The following is an 18,021-nucleotide window of genomic DNA, read 5'->3' as shown; positions in this document are numbered from 1 at the left end:
CAACACAAATTTTCATTTTCAGTTGATAAATGCACTAAAAAGCCTCTGAATATTGATATACATATCTGTTGTCCTCAAGAAACAAACCTAAGTTTATTCTTGTCTCTATCTTGACGCCCTTGGCATTAATTCTGAGGCTTGTACTATATGTTGACTTTACAATTGTGCAATTTATTGCTGCAATTACAGGAATGCAACAATGAAATCTAAAGATGCTGTTAACTCCAGCAATATCTGATAATAGATATTGTTGGGCGTAATTGTTTTATTGTTTTATTGTTTTATCAGGATCCACATAAGCTGCCAATTTAATGACGGCTAGTTTCCTTGCAAGAATTTTTTTTACAACAGAACGCAAATACAGAGTGTTATTGATAATAAATTAAAGAAGTTGTTAACAATAATGATAAACTAAAAAAGCATGAGAAAAGTTTTAAATTCATGCTGACTTTGAAGACTTAGCACCGGTTAATGCCATATTGAGGTTTTATTATTAAGTCTAACAATATCAGACACTATCATATCAACGACTTGATAAACCAGGAAGCTTATTAGATAAGATGTCCTTTTCTATGAAGCTGTATGATCCTTGGTTGATGATGTAAGAGGTCATATGAGTCATATGAGTTAACTGGTGTGGCAGCACATAGGTTAGAGTTTAATAGAATTGATGCATAAAACATATAAGTATATTAATCACACAGTTCTTTGATTTAAATTTATGTTAGACTGCAAATGGTTATCTCTCTGGTTATATCTTTTTCAATATTCAATGTTCAGAATCACATCAAACATGCTAGAAATAAATATTTCCACTTTATTTACATTAGGGTATAATACACAGTTGATGTTAGGAGTCAAATAAACTAAAGCAGTTACATCAACATTAGTCATTTCTACTGTATCTGTGTCCATTGTAAGTGAAACAGGGAGACAGTTAAATCCAGTTCATAGAGAAACATCAGGAAATTCTGATTTTACAGCTGGTTTACGGCTGCTTTTGCTGATTTCCCCAAATGGTTTGACCTCTTATCTCCCATCAGACCGAAACGCAGACTGACAGATGAATGCAGATGAATCATTACTACCTGGAAAAATTTTATTACCCTTATTAGAAGGCAATCTAAGTTCAGGGACATGGTATGGAATATGGCCCTTATTTCAAAAAGCCGGCATATAAAAGTAACACAAATCTCATTACTGATATTAGCAGAACAAAAGAAAGAAAGATGTAGTAACAGAAGTGAAGTTGGTCCTTGCAGCTGCTTTTATCAACATGATAAACTGATCCACTTCTGCCTCTTTTGATGTGCAGCCTCTCTCCATTGATAGGATATTTGAACATGTACATATGTATGTGTACTGGTGCCCATAAACACACAGTATTTTTTATTTACAGGAAATGCACCACGAAAAACAAAGAGTAAAGCTTCCTTTTCAGCAGATGCATAAGCATCTCATCTCTAGAAGTATTGTCCCAACTGTTCTTCCATCTTCTTAAAATGCATGGAAGCTGTTCAGGGGGTAACAACACCTCCAGGTGTTTCCTCCTACATGCAAAGATAGACCACAAGCACCACAAGTTCCTCCAGACTCTCTATTCAAGGTGGAGGGTACGTGACAAATAGTTGAGTTGAAATCAGCAAGGAAGTTTTGAATCGTGAGTTTTATGCCAGGGAATAGATGGTATTCATCGGGGAGTGGAGCTCAAGACTCCCACCAAAGTCCAACTCCCTGACATCTCTCCTATTTCCTGTGTACTGGCCAATGAACGAGCCGTCCTCATTGAATGGTATCTCGCCTCCTTCTCCATAGTCCACCAGGCTGTCGTCACTGTCTGATTGCTTCATCATTGCCTCCATAGATGGCTGACCTCTCTGAAGCCCTCTTTCCTCCTCCCTACAAAGGAATGCAAAAACATTACGTCAGCACTAGAAGACAGAAAAGAGGGAGTTTAAGACAATCTAATCAGTCAGTTTTACTTTGCAGTGATACATTCACAATGTACATGCACAGTACATACCGCCGGGGGTAGGGCAGAGTGGACACACGTGCTATCCTAAAATACAAATACAGTTTGTTTGACATCATTATATAAGAAGATGGATTAGATTTCATTGATCATTCACTCACAACATGCAACTGTAATAGCGGTACCAGTAATCTTCTGAATATGCTATTTACAGCTCAACAAATCTGTACTATCTATGCAGGATTGTACAGTTTAAATGTCAATAGTGTCAATGTGTCAATATTTAGTCGTTTCATACCTTTCAAGAGACCTTGAGTTGTTCAGTGCGAAAAGAATAGGGTTGAGGTTTGGGGGGGATAAAGGTGAAGGTAGAATAAATAGGAAAAAATCAGAAAATAATGTAAGTATGATCAAAGAGTTATCATAAAGAAAGTAATTATAACTGTAAACATATTTGATTTGTACCTGTGTAGCATCATGCTAAAATTTAATCAACTTTAAAGGTGCCCTGTGGAGTTTTCAACCACTAGGAGCGGTATAGAGCAATGTTTTCAGGAGTGGATCCCCTGTTTTGTTTGTATCTTGCAACGTGATACACATTCCTGCTTTCCGGTTTCCCGCTACTCCACTGATCAACAGTTGGTGGTTGTTATGTGCAACGACACATAGCAAGGTGCCAACAAAAGCAATGAAGAAGCTTGCAGCTCTACAGGATTTAATGAGTTTTATGAGAAAGGGAAATGAACAGTTTGTTTACAAGAAAGTTCCACAAGGCACCTTTAGTTCACTGAACAGAATGCTAATGCACAGCTACAGAGCAAATAGATGTAAATATATACCTATTGTTATTATATTTTACAACAATCATAATGTTGTACAGTGTTATGGGTGTTGAGTGTTGAGTAGTATTACCATGCCCTCATATCAATACTAGTAGGTGATTTAAGACATCTTGGAAACTTCAAATAGAATTTTGTAATACAAGATGTAGTGCAAACTGATAACTTGATAATAAAATGTGCTAAAATACACAAGTATCTTCAGTGGAAGCAGGATGTTTGCTGTGGGTGTGTTTTTCTTAGTCATTCATCTTCCACCAGATGTTTGCTATTATGCTTACCTATAGTCAAATGATCCCTCCTGATCTTTGTCATCCACTGGCTCCAATGAAATGTCTTTTTTTTCCCGTACTGTAATTAAAATAACAACCTTGTTATAGGAGATACAATGTTGTAATATTGGACATAGAATATGTATGCCAGGAGTTACCACTGTACCTGGGTATTTCCCCCCTCGGCTCCTCTTGATGAAGCAGACTATAAGTAGGATGAGCACGATGAGAGCCACAGCACACATTATACCAATGAACCAGCCCTGAGTGGAGATGTCCACCTGGTCCTGAGCATAGACTGTACATGGACAAAAGACAAAACCACACACAAATACACACATCATCAAAGTCAACATCCACTCAGCAGTTTAAAGTGTTTATTCAGTAGACCGATAAAAGTGCATGGAGCAAGTAGTAAATTACTTTCAGTGGTGTAGTGAGGTGACTCCTCTGTATGCCATTCCCCTATACCGATCCGAGTTCGTGCCGCCACAGAGAATCTGTATCGAGTGTAGCGGTCATATCGCCGGACTGAGAAACTTGTTACGTTTGGAAGGAACTCCTCAGATCGCATCTCCTCTCCCCTGGTGGCATTTACTGTGGCAAGAGTGGAAATTTCAATGAGCTACAATAACTCTTGATACTGGTAGAGTGCACACAACTGAGCAATTAAGTACCTTACCTGCTTGGAGAGTGCTTAGATAAGTGTTTATTACACTCTTAAGAACCTGCTTCAGTGGTATTCTGGTCTTTGAGTGCAGTTTTAAGTGCGCTATTATGTGCAACAGGGATGTGTACCCGAGTGTCATGTGAAAACCATTGCCAGTTTAGCGTAATCAACTGTTTCCTTTCCTGTTTTTAAAGCTTTGTTGGTTCTCCAAGGAGGACTGCAGAACTCTACATTATACTTATACTTTCAAAGTGTAGACTGTGACAACTTCTAGAAAACTCTAGATGTCTTTGAGAGTGTTTCAGATGTTTTGTTGCTGTACCTGTTTGGTACTTAAGGGAATATCCAGTGATGACTCCGTTGGGTTCTGCTGGCAGGTCCCAGTCAACATAAATACTGTCCAGATGTCGCTGTTGGATCCTGAAGGATCTGGGAACAGATGGTACTACAGACAAAAGCACAGCAGGAAATGACAAACATACACTTTGGCTAAACGTTAATTTGATTTTCTTGTGTTTTTGTTCCTTGGATGGTTATATTAATGATGTAAATCCCACGTGACATTTCTTACCTCCTTCAGGTGTTGAGAAGACTATATTATTACTGGGAGGTCCTTCATATCGATTATTTGCCACCACTATGTACATCTTGTAGTTGCTATAGGGTATGAGTCCAGTAATGACCCCGGAGGGCTCTGGGTCATTATCTGGAAATGCTTTAGACTTCATACCTCTGTTGACTCTCAGCCACCTCAGCTGGCTGCTGTCCCTCCAGTAGTACACCTGCGAGACGAGAAGCAACACACCCACCAGCATTTTGATTCGGCTGCAATTACAACAAGCATTGGATTGTTGTTTTAGTAACACCAGAAAAAGTTGAATTCCCACACACAATCACCATTGGAGTATTATTAGAGTTGCAATGTTTTGACCATGGATATTCACTGGACTTCAAATTCTTAATGTGTAATAAGCCTGTAACAACCAATCAAAATGGAGCCAAATCTGAAACATCTGAGCTAGTTATCACATAAACAAACATTTTTAAAATGAGACAAACAATATATGTAAAAATCCAAATTTTCTAATACATAATAAATCATCTGGCCAATATTTAAATGTACTAATAATGAACCCAAACGTAAAAACAGTTGTTTAAGTAAGTAAATAAGTAAATAATTAAGTACATAACCTAATAGACAAATATATGGGGCCAATCCAATCTTTTATAACATGTTTTAATATTTCTTATATATATATATATGTATATATATATATATATATATTAATTTGTACTGTGCAAAATATTTCACATTAATTGTTCCATTTTAAGTATGTTTTTAATCAATTATTGATGTGATAATTGGCTCAGGTGTTTGTTGTTAAAGGCTGTGGCTTCATAATAAAGATGTTGTTGTTTCACATAGTCAGTCTGATGCCTGACGAAGGTTCATGACTGAAATGTTGTACAGTAGCTCTAATAAATAATATGTGGGAATTCAACCTTTTCTTTTTCTTTAATTTTGTTTTTCTACTCGTCTGTCTATCAGAAATGATTACTACTTTACACATTATTGAATCAACTGAAACCTCAAGGTCATTATAGTCCTTTGATTGTCAGGTGAGTATCGGCAGTGGACTGTCCCAACAAAATACAGTATGTCTTCAGTTTCTATTGTTGTGTATCAACATAAATATAAGCTATATTTAAAGTCAATTATCTCATGCTGAATCCACAGTAGACACACCTTGTATTCTTTCAGTTCTCCCATAATAGAGTTGCGTGTCACTGGGTCCCAGTGCGCAGTCACCTGTGTGCTCTCGATGTCGGACACTCTGAGGTTCAGGGGTGCAGCTAAGGGACCTTTGGGAACACAGAGATGACATAGTGCTTTGTCTTTGTTATCAGTGAACACAAATGGAGGTGATGAGAAGGACAACTTGTCCCCAAGATGGAAAAAATACAATAAAAATAAGAAGAGGTGGTGTTCAGAACACACAGAGCAGTTTACTCATCCGAAACCATTAATCATTCCCTGGAAATCAAGATTCAAGTTACAGCAGAACTGTCAGTGCAGTGTCCTTTGTCCACCTCTCTGCTGACCAACTGACCAAGTTATAACAAATAATGTACTGAAAAAAAAAATCTACTCAAGGTGACTGAACTGCTTCTAATTAAAACAGATAATAACATGCAGATGGCTAAAAAATTAAAGGAAGAACCTGCCTTGGAGTGGTGTTAGACTTATTCGCTCTCTTGCTGGGAGTTTGGTGAGAAGATCAATACTGCCTATCTGACTCTCGACAAGAAAGCGAATAAGCATATTTCCCAAAATGTGAAACTATTCCTTTAATTTATAGGCCATCTATATATTATAATGCAATGGATTTTGGTACTTACGGTCTTCCCCAGAGTAACCGACTACAACAGGAGACTCTGGGCCCAGCCCGAAGTCGTTGACAGCCTGGACCTTTATCTCATAAGGAGTGAAGGTATCTGCATCGTAGATGTAGTATTTCAGCCATTTAGTGGTGGCATTCTTCCACTCCTCTCGGGAATCTCTCCGTCGCCACCATACCAGATACTTCAGGTGGGGCCCGTTCCACTCTCTGTAGGTCAGAGGCTGAAAGCAAAGTTTAGTTTGTATTTATTGTGGTAGAAAATATACTCAACAGTCAAGATTTTCAAGACCAGTGTTACCGTTTTAGATGGGTTCAGTCTATATTACCTCCCAACTGATCTCCATGTTATTTCTCCATGTTCCCACTCCTTTTAGATTCTTTGGGATGACATCTGGGGCTGTGCAGGAAAACCAGTGCAGTGATTAGAGCATTGGATTTAAAGGAATATGTCACCATTTTGGGAATTTTCGGAATATTTCTTGGCTGGGTGTAATGACTTCACGGAGTTTTGTTGTCTCTGTGAGGTTATTTTACACCTTTGGTTTTGTACAGATTAAACAAACAAGATATGTTCATTGCTGCCCTTTAGAGGTGTTGCCCAGCAGATTTTTTACCTTTAGACACAGCCAGACTAGCTGCTTCCAGTCATTACGCTAAGCTAAACTAACCGGCTGCTGGCTGTAGCTTCATATTTAACACACAGCTATGAGAGTGACATCTATCTTCTCATCTAACTCTCAGCAAGACAGCAAATAAACTTATTTCCCAAAATGTCACTTTAAAATGTGCTACACATACAGTACTGTGCAAAAGTTTTAGGCACTTTAGATGTTTAGATTCTTGTCCATAATGCAGTAACATCAGGTAGGCATCTGATCGGTCCCCAATTTATTCTGCAGCTTGACAACAACCTCAAACATACACACAGAGTCATAAAGAACTACCTCCAGCAAGAAGAAAAAGGAGTCCTGCAACAGATGGTATGGCCCCCAGAGAGCCCTGATCTCAACACCATCGAGTCAGTCTGAGATTACATGAAGAGACAGAAGCAACTGAGATGCCTGCACAAAGTTCTCCAAGATGCAGAAACAACCTACTAGTGAAGTACCTTGAAAAACTGTGTGCAGGTGTACCGAAGAGAACTGGTGCTGTTTTAAAGGCAAAACATACTCGCAGCAAATACTGATTTCATTTAGGTTTCTTCTGTTTACTCAACTTTGTATGAAGTTAAACTTGAAAACGATTCATGGCTTTATCTTTGAAAGCATCCTCACTTTACTTTTAGTGCCTAAAACATTTGCACAGTACTGTATGTCTGTTTGCTAGATTACAATCTGATAAAAAACATGTAATTCAGGAGCATCAAACCCACGTGCACCACTGGTCTGGAAGCGCATTGACGGACGGCTAGGGCGACTCATTCCGTTTTCACTGATCGCGATGACCCGAAACTCATAGTAGGTGAAAGGTGAAAGATGCAGAATGACGGAGTTGAGGTTTCCTGGGTACGTTGACAGGTTTCTCCACTTGCCAGGCAACCAGTCATCATCATCATACTGCACTAAGTACTCTATAAGAGAGCGATAAATGGATTCTCTAAGAAAAATAGCCATAAATGCTGATATATACAACCCAAAAACAATAATACTCACAAAATGTGTTTATTTTCGTGTGATTATTAAGTTGCATCGCTCTGACCTGTAATAGGGCTGTGGTTGCTGTCTCCAGGAACCCAACTGAGTCTTACACTACGTTCATATGGATCCGACAACTCCAAATTTGTGGGAGGATCAGGACGGTCTACACAAACAAAACTATGAACAGTTAAAAAGCCTGACATGCCTTATGTTGTATGAAATGTAATTTATTTTAAACGTGTCATACCCATCACCATTAGGCGTGCTGAGGCCGACTTCTGGTCCAGTTCACTCTTGATGACACATGTATAGTTGCCCTCATCGCCTCTGTTTACGTTAGTGATGACCAAATTTGATTCATCCAAAGAGAGTCTGAGGATTGCATACAAGTGAGCAAAACTGGTGAGATCAAAAACCTCACAAAATGTGTATCTGCACAAACAGGCTTTATATGTTTAATGTCATGAAAGAGTTTATATATAGTCTTTTTTTCTACTACCTACCTCCAGCCAATAGTAAGTGTCTTTTTATCTTTCATCCAAGTGGTTGTGATGGGAGTAGTGGCGTCTGCTTTCACGCCACACTCGAAGCGCACATCACTTCCACGTATGACTTTCATGCTCTGCGGTTTTGTGACGATTAAAGTGGGTTCTGAGAGGAAAGGATGAAAAAACATCACATTACACTATTAAAAAGTATTTTAAAACATTACTAAAAGATTTTAAATATGAATCTTTGTATCCTTCACCTTTGACCTCTATTCGGACTTGACTCTCATCTCTTCCTGCGATGTTGCTGACTACACACAGATAAGTTCCCTGGTCCTCTAACTGTGTGCGTCTTATCTCCAGAGTCCCGTTATTGTAGGTCTTAAAACGATTTCCTTCAAGATTCCCCTGTCCATATTTGGACCTGTGTGAGTAGATCTATGATCATATACAGTTCACACCACACAAATACACACACAAATCACTCTTTATGGCAAAGTGTCAAACAGCATCTTCTCACCATCGCAGCTCAGGCACCGGAGAACCAAAGAAGCGGCAGTCTAAGAAGGTACGGCTGCCCTCTATCACCTTGACGAGTTCATTCTTGGGTGAGAGAATACGTGGAGTTGCATCTAGAGAAACATGATGAATTCATAACTAATTTGATTATGACATATTCAGGTTTATGTATGACCAGTGTTGCATACTGTATGTTTACTTAAGTTAGTGATTTTTTACAGTTCCCAAATGCCTCGCACTGACTCTGATTTGTGTGTAGGCATCATCTTTTGGCTTCATTGCTTCACAGTATGGATGATGGATTCCTCTCTGGATGATTGTCCAATAATAGTACATAACGGCCGAAAACCAGACATTTACCACACTAAAATGTGCAGTAAATATCCAATCATTGCAGCTGCACTGGAAATATGCCAAGAGACAATTTATTATGTCTGTTTGTCTATAATTACTAATTATATATAATTACTCGGATATAATCAAAGTAATTCTAAGCCCTACCATCCCTTCTGGTTTTCCATCATACTTCCATACTTTGTCCAGTATTATCAAGAAATATTGTACTAAATTACATTCTGTGTAGTCTTAAAAAGGACTTAAAAAGTCTTAAAATTGAATCCTACAGAAACCCTGTGGTTGGGTCATGACAGTGAAAAACTGTTTTATACTGTAAATGACATGGATGACAGAGTGGTAACCTACGTAGCACATTGATCAAAGCGTTGGCCAATAAGTATCCATACTGATTTGAAGCATTGCACTGATAGACGGCGGTGTCTGCAGCAGTAACACTGCGGAGGGTCAGCGTGTCTCCTGACACCTGTCGGTTCGGCTGCGGTGTGGCAGCTGGAAAAAAAAGAACACAATAAATGAAAATACAGCAGCTGTAATATTACTTATTTTTACAGTTTGATGGCATCTCCAAAAACTTACTTTCAATCGGTTCCCCGTTGATGAACCAGCTAATCGTAGGACGAGGAGCCCCATCAGAACGACATACCAAGCGTCCATTTTCCTCAGGGGCCAAAACCAAATCAGTGGGCTTCTCCAACCAGAATGGAGCCGCTGTCAAATACACATACGTTAATTGCTGAAACATTATTGTGCAGTAAGAGAAGAACATGTTTCTGAAAGTTTGTCTCACCTTTGACCCTGACGGTTATTGTGTGCTCAATGTAGTTGATCTTATTGGTAGCAGTGCAGGCGTATTCACCCGCATCTTCAAAAGACGCCTTCGGGATTTGAATCATCTTGTTGAAGTTTTTTACTTTCATGCGTGATGTCACTACCAGGTTCTCGCCGTCCTTCGTCCAGGTAATACGAGGAGTTGGCCTTGATGATGATAAACAAGGCTTTACACAGGATGACTTTCATGAAATCAAAGTGAAAATCTTCAAGTGAAAATATACAGACACACAACTTTGTGGCTTTAAGTCAGTCACTCAGTTTGACAAAAAGCCCTGAATAATCCTGAGCTCACACTCACACTCCTGCAGCGATGCACTCCAGGAGCAGTTCCTCCCCTTGCAGGACCAGTTTGGAGCTGGATGAGCCTGTGGGAGACAGCCAGGTGGGGGCAGCCTCGGCTACTGTACGGGCTGCAGAGGAAACAAACCACAACACAATAGTCACACATGCCTTATGAACAGTCTGCCTGCCCATGAAGTAACAGAGGACTGCAGAAAATAAGAGAGGACAGCTGAAGCAAAGCTTACTCTTACCAATATTAGTAAATAATGTTGAAGCAAATGATGAGTCTTTAAGGTCTAGTCTGAAATAAAAGAAAAAAGTCCAGTCTATAAGTAAGGCAATCACAAAACGCCAGGGAGCAGAGAAATAGTTTTATTATTAATGTATCTGTCAGTGAATTTAGTACAAACCAACAGAGCAGTGTTAGTTTAAAGGTTTTGAGTGTGCAAAAGTATTTTTTGAAAAGCCACTATGTCAACTGCAACTACCACAGTGTACGAATAGAAACAGTTTCATCTGTCCCGCCACAGGCCAAAGACCCCTGTCATGACTCAGGTCAATCCTCTAGCCACAGACTGTAACTATAAGCCCTAAACTCAACCACAGCCGGACCTCCAGCTTGAATTATTTGTTTCCTTTGTATCCTTTGCATTTGATAATTTGTTGTGTTTTTAGTTAAGGCCCATGTCTGGGGTTTACCAGTGTATGTATGCGGGTTACTTATGTAGACACCTAGAAATGTAGCCAAAAAGATCAGATAGTGGAAAAAATCTAGACATCAGTAATTGTGAGGATGAAATTATACTCACTTGTAATCACCTTAACAACCACGGGCATCTTCTGCTGGATGACGTTCTTGTATGGGAAGCGGGCATTACAGCAGTAATCAGTAGCAGAGTCGTTGAATAGGACGTTAGAGAAGTACAGATCTCCGTTTACTCCCATGGATACCCTGCGGTCCTGCCGCACAGGCTGCATGGTGGGGAAAGCTGTCTGAATCGGCCAGTTAAAAGGTCTCGCATATGAGCCTGAAATGATACATGATTCAAAGTCAGTTCACGTGAGATATATTTTAAGAGAGCCAAAACTTCCTCCTGTTCAGGCTTAGACCTCAATGATGCAGTTCAAATCTGATTATCAAAAACTTTTATGTAACTAAGATGTAACTCTGGAGAGACACTCACAGCTTGACATCCAGTAGGTTTCAGGTTTAGGTGGGCCAGGCGGAGGGTCACAGGACAGCACCAGAGGCAAACCAGCGCTGACCACCACAGGCTCCACCATCTCCCGCGGCCATACAGGAGCTCCTGCACAAACACAGAAGAAAACATTTCAGCAGCAAAGTCAAGTTTTGTTGATCTGGTTAATGTTCGGCCTGAAGACTAATCAACCAACATACTGTATGTGAGTCTATTATCTTAAACAACAAGGCTTGTGATATTCTATATTTTTCTTAATGTCAATGAATTGAAGTCCTGCCTGTGTAGCTAAAGCCTAATATGGGTTATTCCTCTGTGCCATAGACCTCCATTGTTGTCCAAAAGCTATTAAAAACACATTAATGAGCCGCACACTGCACTGAGTTCCTTCAGACAAAGAACATGGGCACTGTAGTTTATTTTAAGTCCACCTGAAATAAACTATCCTCCTTCAGCCGTAAATAATGTACTCACTATTGTACTAAATCTGTGGCTGAAAATAGTCCCTAACAAATTCACTATTTACTCCTGTTAAATTAACTTTGGCTATAAATTACAGTGCCCAGTCGTTATTGAGGATATGATTTAGCCTTTTTAAAAATGAAAGTATATATTTGTGACCTGTTTTTGAATATTTACATCTTCAGGAGGAACAAATGTGCTTGGGATGAGAGCCACAGACAGGGTAGGGAAGTCTGAAAGTACTGAGAGACTGACTAACTAATATTGTTGGTTTTGGTCTTTTGATGAGATATAACTATTAAACAGAAAATATTTTGACTAAACACATTTGCTACTTATAGTAAATTAGATGTTTAGTGTTGGAAATACTGATGGAAACTGTTTGTTAGTGACATTTTATTTCCCAAGCAACGTCCGTATGGTGTGTGTCACTGCCCACACTGAGGTCACTGTACATCTCCTGTCATCGGAGGATACAAACAAATAGCTGATTCTACAATAGTCCCATGACTAAACCTACTGTATAGTAGTAGTCTGATCTTGTTGGAGTATGCAGATCCGTACTGGTTGGAGGCAATGCACTGATATTCTGCCTCATACTGTTCTGGATTGTTCCAGGCATAGATGTCCAGCGTCCCTGAGCGCCTGCGCATTGATACCTGCGAGTCACGTGCCACGTTGAAATACTTCCCATTGCGCCTCCATGAGAAACTTCACGATTGAGCAAAATGTGAAGAAAGAAAGAAAAATCAGTGAGTTGGTTTGCAGATAATGTAGTCGGTTTTAATAAAACTGTTCAGTGGGCTTCATCAGCTCTTACATGGGATGAGGGTTTCCTTTGGCTTCACATTCTATGACCATGGTGTCTTTTGGGTCAACAATATGCTCCTTTAGAGACTGCTTTATGATGGTTGGGGGTTGTCTGACTGCAGGCAGGGAAATAAATCAGCTTAGTGTATTAGGCATTTATGCCAGAAGACAATGCATATCAAAAATTACAACCAGTGAATGGAAACATCATAATGACTCACTTTCCAGAGGGATGTCCAAAGCCCAAACACTCTGCCATAAAAGTAGCAGCAGCGCTGGTTTGACCAGTGCGCCCATCTTTACAGTGCATGGAATCCAGCAGCAATTGCGGTCACCAATTCTCCTGTTCTCAAATTGAAAGAAGACAAATAGAAGACATCTAGTCAGAGCCAGCTCAGTCTCGCCTTGAATCATCCCCTAGTTATGCTGCTAGACTGCCAGGGGATTTCCCATGATGCACTGAGCTCCTCTCTCCTCCTCTTCCTCTCTATCCTCTCCATTTCCCATTAATGAATGTTACTAACTTGGCAATTTCACTCTCCTGTAGTTTTGTGCTTTCTTGTCTCTCTCCTCTCTCCTCCTGTCGCTTTCTGCAGGTATTTCTGCCTCCGGAGTTGTAGAATCTGGATTTGTTATTGCAAGCTGTCCCTGTGATCCTGCTCAACATCCCCTGCTACAATTATTATTATTAGTCTTATTATTATTGTTACCACCATTATTACAATACATCTTTATGTGGAACTGGCATTGTGCTATGTTCTCTTTCCTCCTGCTACCCCCTGCCCCCCTCCGCCCCTCTCCCCCCCTCTCTCCCTCCCTCTCTCCTCCTCTCTCTTCCTCTCTCAACCGAACCGGTCGAGGCAGATGGCCGCCTGCCCAGAGCTGCCCGCTCGAGGTTTCTTCCTGATAAAAGGGAGTTTTTCTTTGCCACTGTCGCCAAGTGCTTGCTCATGGGGGGAATGTTGGATCTCTTTAAATAATATTGTAAAGAGTACCGTCTAGACCTGCTCTATGTGCTCAGTGCCCTGAGATTACTTCTATTATGATTTGGCGCTATATAATAATAATAATAAAATTGACTTGACTTGATCTACAGCACATTCATACAGTGGAATTAAAATACAAAACAAGTTACTATACTCATTTACTTTTGCAGCAATGAACATTTCACACGGGTGGAAAAAGTACTTATCAGCAAAATGTTCTTAAAATTTGTAAGTAAAAGTATTAATTCTGAAGAAAAATGGCTCCTGTGAGTGTTATTAATATGTATATATTTTATCATTAGATAATTATTATGGATGTATTCATTTAAAGTATTTTACTGTTTTAGCTGTTCGGGGTGCTGCTTTATATACAGTTCAGTAATTGAATCCAGTGGTTCCCAACCTTGGGGCCCCCTAAAACAGTCACAAGATAACTCTGAGGGGTTGTGAGATGATTAAAGGGAGAGGAAAGAAGAAAAAATGAAGTTGTGCAAAAGTTGTGCAAACTAATTTGTGTTACTTTTTTTTTGTAAAATATTGCCTGAAACAGATATTTAAATGAAACCATCTCAGAAGTTTACTGGGGAACAACTCATAGACATCTGAAACATTTGACAGAAAGGGGTCACAAGCTAAAAAGGTTGGGAAGAACTGGTTTAATATATAACAAAGTAGTGCATTTTATAAGCCTATCCAATGTTCTTTTTATGATGATGAAAATGAACCCCCTGACTGCTTGACAGGAGATAATTGTAGTAAAGTATGTCTAGTGTCTGACACAATTAATCATATCAGATTAAACACAAAGGTTCATTTCATTAGATGCCTCTGTTCAAAGGTTATTGCTAAAATACGTAATGAACCATGAGTCATGTTAGTATGATCGAAGCAAAAAGTTATCAGTTCCTACCTCTCTTATGTAAAGTCAAATCAGGACTCTCTCCTCCCCATCCCTGCGGCTTCCCCAATGCATCGATAATTCCAACGGCTTTTCTCCAGGAAATAATTCTTGTTTGTGCGGTATACCAATTAATGCCTCAGTCAACCCCAAAATATCAGGTCAAGAACCCTAGAGGAGTTGATACACTTCAGTAATGCAGTTTCTGTCTGTCACTGCCACTTACACTCTGCCCACCCATCTCATGAATAATGAATGAGCGACATACACCACCTACACCTCACCCACTTCACTTCACTGTTTCTGCCAAGCTCTCATAATTCTGAACAATCCATTTCCCTCAAGCACAGCCACAAAGTTTGTCCACACAATAAACAAACTGAAGTTCCAAGAAAAATAGCAAGTGTTTGGATATATTACGCCAACAATTATGGGAGGAATCACATGGCATTTTATATGATTAGGACTGAGAAAGGCTTGGCATATTTTTCTTGAGCCTTTTTGGAATTGCCTGATTTTCCTTCATAGCTGAATAATGTTTGCTTCGACCTGATCCACTGTGATCAAATTCAATTTAGTACACGGAAATACAAGGATTAGAGCAAATGAAAGCACAAAACAACCCATATTCTGTACAATTTGCATTCTTGTTGCTTTGGATGACATCAAAATGTGGGCTTTGAAGAGAACCGCGGAACAGAGTATGAAAGCAATGTTTGTTTCTCTCATATGAATTTTACATGTGGCAAATCTCAAGTCACATGACTCCAGCACAATAGCCCCAACTAAAGATGGAAATATCCAACATTTCTCTACAACAAGTTGATTATTACTTTTTAATTGTTAATCTTCTGTATGTATGTATGTATGTATGTATATGAATCAACTCATCTTACACTCCCTTAATTTTCCTCAATTTTCAACAATACCAATTAGAATTTATCTTTTTTGTTATGAAACATTTTTTTCAGACAGTCACATATTCCCAGAAGAGGAAAGGTCATTGCCATTCAGAAAATCCTACGAGGAAGGAACAGTTTTCTTTTCAAGAAACAGTGCCAAGGACGCAGGAGAAGCTGTATTTGTGTTAGACAAAAGCCATCTCATTGCCGTCAACAGAGTCCTGACCTGTGTAGGCTGTCAGGCATCCACACAGGGCTGCATATACAAGCCAGCACTGACTGGGCTAAACAATAGCTTTTTTGGGGGTGGGGTGAGGGGTAAAATAATGTGGCATCATAAACTTCAGATGAAATTAAAACTTAACTAAAAGTAAAGTGTAATTTTTGTATAAATGCATTATTTTATTTCTTTTCATTCATATTTTCATGGAGTATCTGCACTTGTGATATGAACCATTAAGACTCTCATTGTAGCTGATGTATCCTCAAGCCCAGATCCCCTCCTCTGTGTAAACGGCTGAAACACAACTTGACTTATCTTACACACAAAACAAAAGCAGAAGGGGCATGTTGAGCTTCTTGGCTCTCAGAATGGGCTTTTCTCCCCATACATTGCATTAAAGCAGGCCTGGCAGCGAGCAGTGATCAGTGCCATGCACCAGATTGCACAGTGAAGAGGCAGAGAGGCGGACAGCACCAGCTCAGTGACGACAAGAAGGTCTCTATACTCGCGGGTCTCCTTTGGCACGTGTGCCCAGGGCTCGGGTAAGAGCAGATGGCATGTGGGAGGGGAGAGTTCAACCACACAAGCTGCCTGTTCAGTCTCAGAGCACCTATCATTTGCACTTTGACGTCACTGCATCAGGGGGAGCACAAGAGGAGGCCGGGAGAAACTCCTGTTGAGCAGGACACTGCTTCCCACATTAAGTCATCAGAATTAAAACATCATTGTCTCTCAAATTAGAGCACCGTGATTCTGAATTTATGGTGAGGTAATGTTAGAGTAAGGCAACATATAATTTTCTCAAAAGCATCTGTAACACTCTGCAGCAATGCTGTGACCCTGTACTTAACCACAGCGGTGTTTCAGAGATAAATCTAACATCATCATGCTAACATGCACACAATGATAATGTTCACATGCTGACATTAAGTTGGTGTAATGTTTACCATTGTAATTTTAGTTTATCATGTTAGCATGTTAACATTTCACTAATTAGCACTAAATACAAAGTACAGCTGAGTCTGATGTGAATGTCGTTAGTTTTACAGGCATTTGATCATAATACTCCAAAGTATTGATCTGATAATGGCATTGGATGAAATGTTAAGGGATCTCCAAAGTTATTGCAGTTCAAATTTCATGGTAATCAATCCAATAGTTGTTGAGATATTTCTCTCTAACCCACGAATGTCAACCTCATGGTGGTGCTACAGAAATGTCAGAGGATCATTAAAGTCATTAGGATACATCGTCTGGGAACCACAAATGTCTGTGCAAAATTTTGTGCCAATTTATATGGAAAAGTCAGGGGATCACCAAAGTCATTAGGCTTCATCCTCTAGGGACCATGAATGTCTGTACAAATTCTCATGACAATCTCTAAAATAGTCGTTGAGATATTTCAATCAGTACGGACCAACCGACAAACTGCCATCCATAGAGCCGTGCTGCTAGCGTGGCTAAAAATATGAAGACCTGTGAATATTTAGTGCTGTAAATTATTCATTAAGTAGTTCATAAAGTTAAACGCACATCACATGTGCCACTGAAACATCAAATCAGCAAACATGCCACATGCCAATCATCTCAATGGCAGGTGTGAGAGCTGAACAATATTGTGTTCAGTCTCATACAAATCTGCTGATGCAGTTATAGACCCATCCCACTTCTCAAGTCAGACTATGACATCATTAAAACCTTGACCTCCATTGATGCCTGCCTTGAATGACAGCTGTAAGGACTAAAGCACTCCTTCACATGGCAATACACTCTATCGCTACTCACTGAAGTATCTTAACTTGCCCTTATATTTTCTAATTTATATCTTAAACACTAATATTCAAAACTGTCTAAACAAGGTAGAGTTGCTGGTTGTCAGGTCTTACCTTTGAGTGTTTTGTCTGCTCCTTGGTCCTTTTTTCACTCCTTGCTGTGAAAACCAGACTCCTACATTCTTTGGATCTTCTGTCACAGCAGGTTCACAGCAGCATCTCCACTCTGAACTTCAACTTTCCAGGGGGGGGTCTGGTCTTAAGTGTTAAATCATTGTAAAGCAGGTGAGCAAGAATGACAGACGAGATAACAGAGGCTGATGTCGCCCATCAGGGTGGCTGTTCCGAGCCTGGGTCACACGCTTGGCAAACAGGGCCTGGGAGCCTATTATAATAAATCCATTGTGAAATCCACACATAAATATAACGTCATCTCCACTGTGATAGGAGCGTAAAGTTAAACAAAACTGACTGTCATGCACTGGTTGGTGGATTAGGGC

General features: G+C 39.7%; 1 protein-coding gene across 1 annotated transcript; it reads right to left on the bottom strand.

Annotated features, from left to right (window-relative positions):
- Window positions 1-822: 822 nt before the first annotated feature.
- On the bottom strand, window positions 823-17,782 carry nfascb (neurofascin homolog (chicken) b). Its single transcript, XM_042408107.1, has 27 exons — window positions 17,636-17,782; window positions 12,962-13,083; window positions 12,751-12,856; window positions 12,451-12,641; window positions 11,454-11,576; window positions 11,079-11,297; window positions 10,286-10,397; window positions 9,944-10,131; window positions 9,733-9,864; window positions 9,502-9,645; window positions 8,801-8,912; window positions 8,541-8,704; window positions 8,296-8,443; window positions 8,040-8,164; window positions 7,854-7,955; window positions 7,528-7,725; window positions 6,482-6,552; window positions 6,154-6,376; window positions 5,501-5,616; window positions 4,325-4,535; window positions 4,076-4,198; window positions 3,507-3,680; window positions 3,250-3,381; window positions 3,093-3,162; window positions 2,271-2,282; window positions 2,024-2,059; window positions 823-1,899 (listed from the first exon to the last, which is right to left on the bottom strand). The coding sequence occupies exons 2-27, from the start codon at window positions 13,035-13,037 to the stop codon at window positions 1,668-1,670; spliced, it is 3,540 nt and encodes a 1,179-aa protein (XP_042264041.1). The 5' UTR covers window positions 13,038-13,083; window positions 17,636-17,782; the 3' UTR covers window positions 823-1,667.
- Window positions 17,783-18,021: the final 239 nt, after the last annotated feature.

Source organism: Thunnus maccoyii, chromosome 4 (genome assembly GCF_910596095.1).
Source record: "Thunnus maccoyii chromosome 4, fThuMac1.1, whole genome shotgun sequence".
Classification (NCBI taxonomy): domain Eukaryota; kingdom Metazoa; phylum Chordata; class Actinopteri; order Scombriformes; family Scombridae; genus Thunnus; species Thunnus maccoyii.
This window is presented reverse-complemented; position numbering and strand designations above follow the sequence as displayed.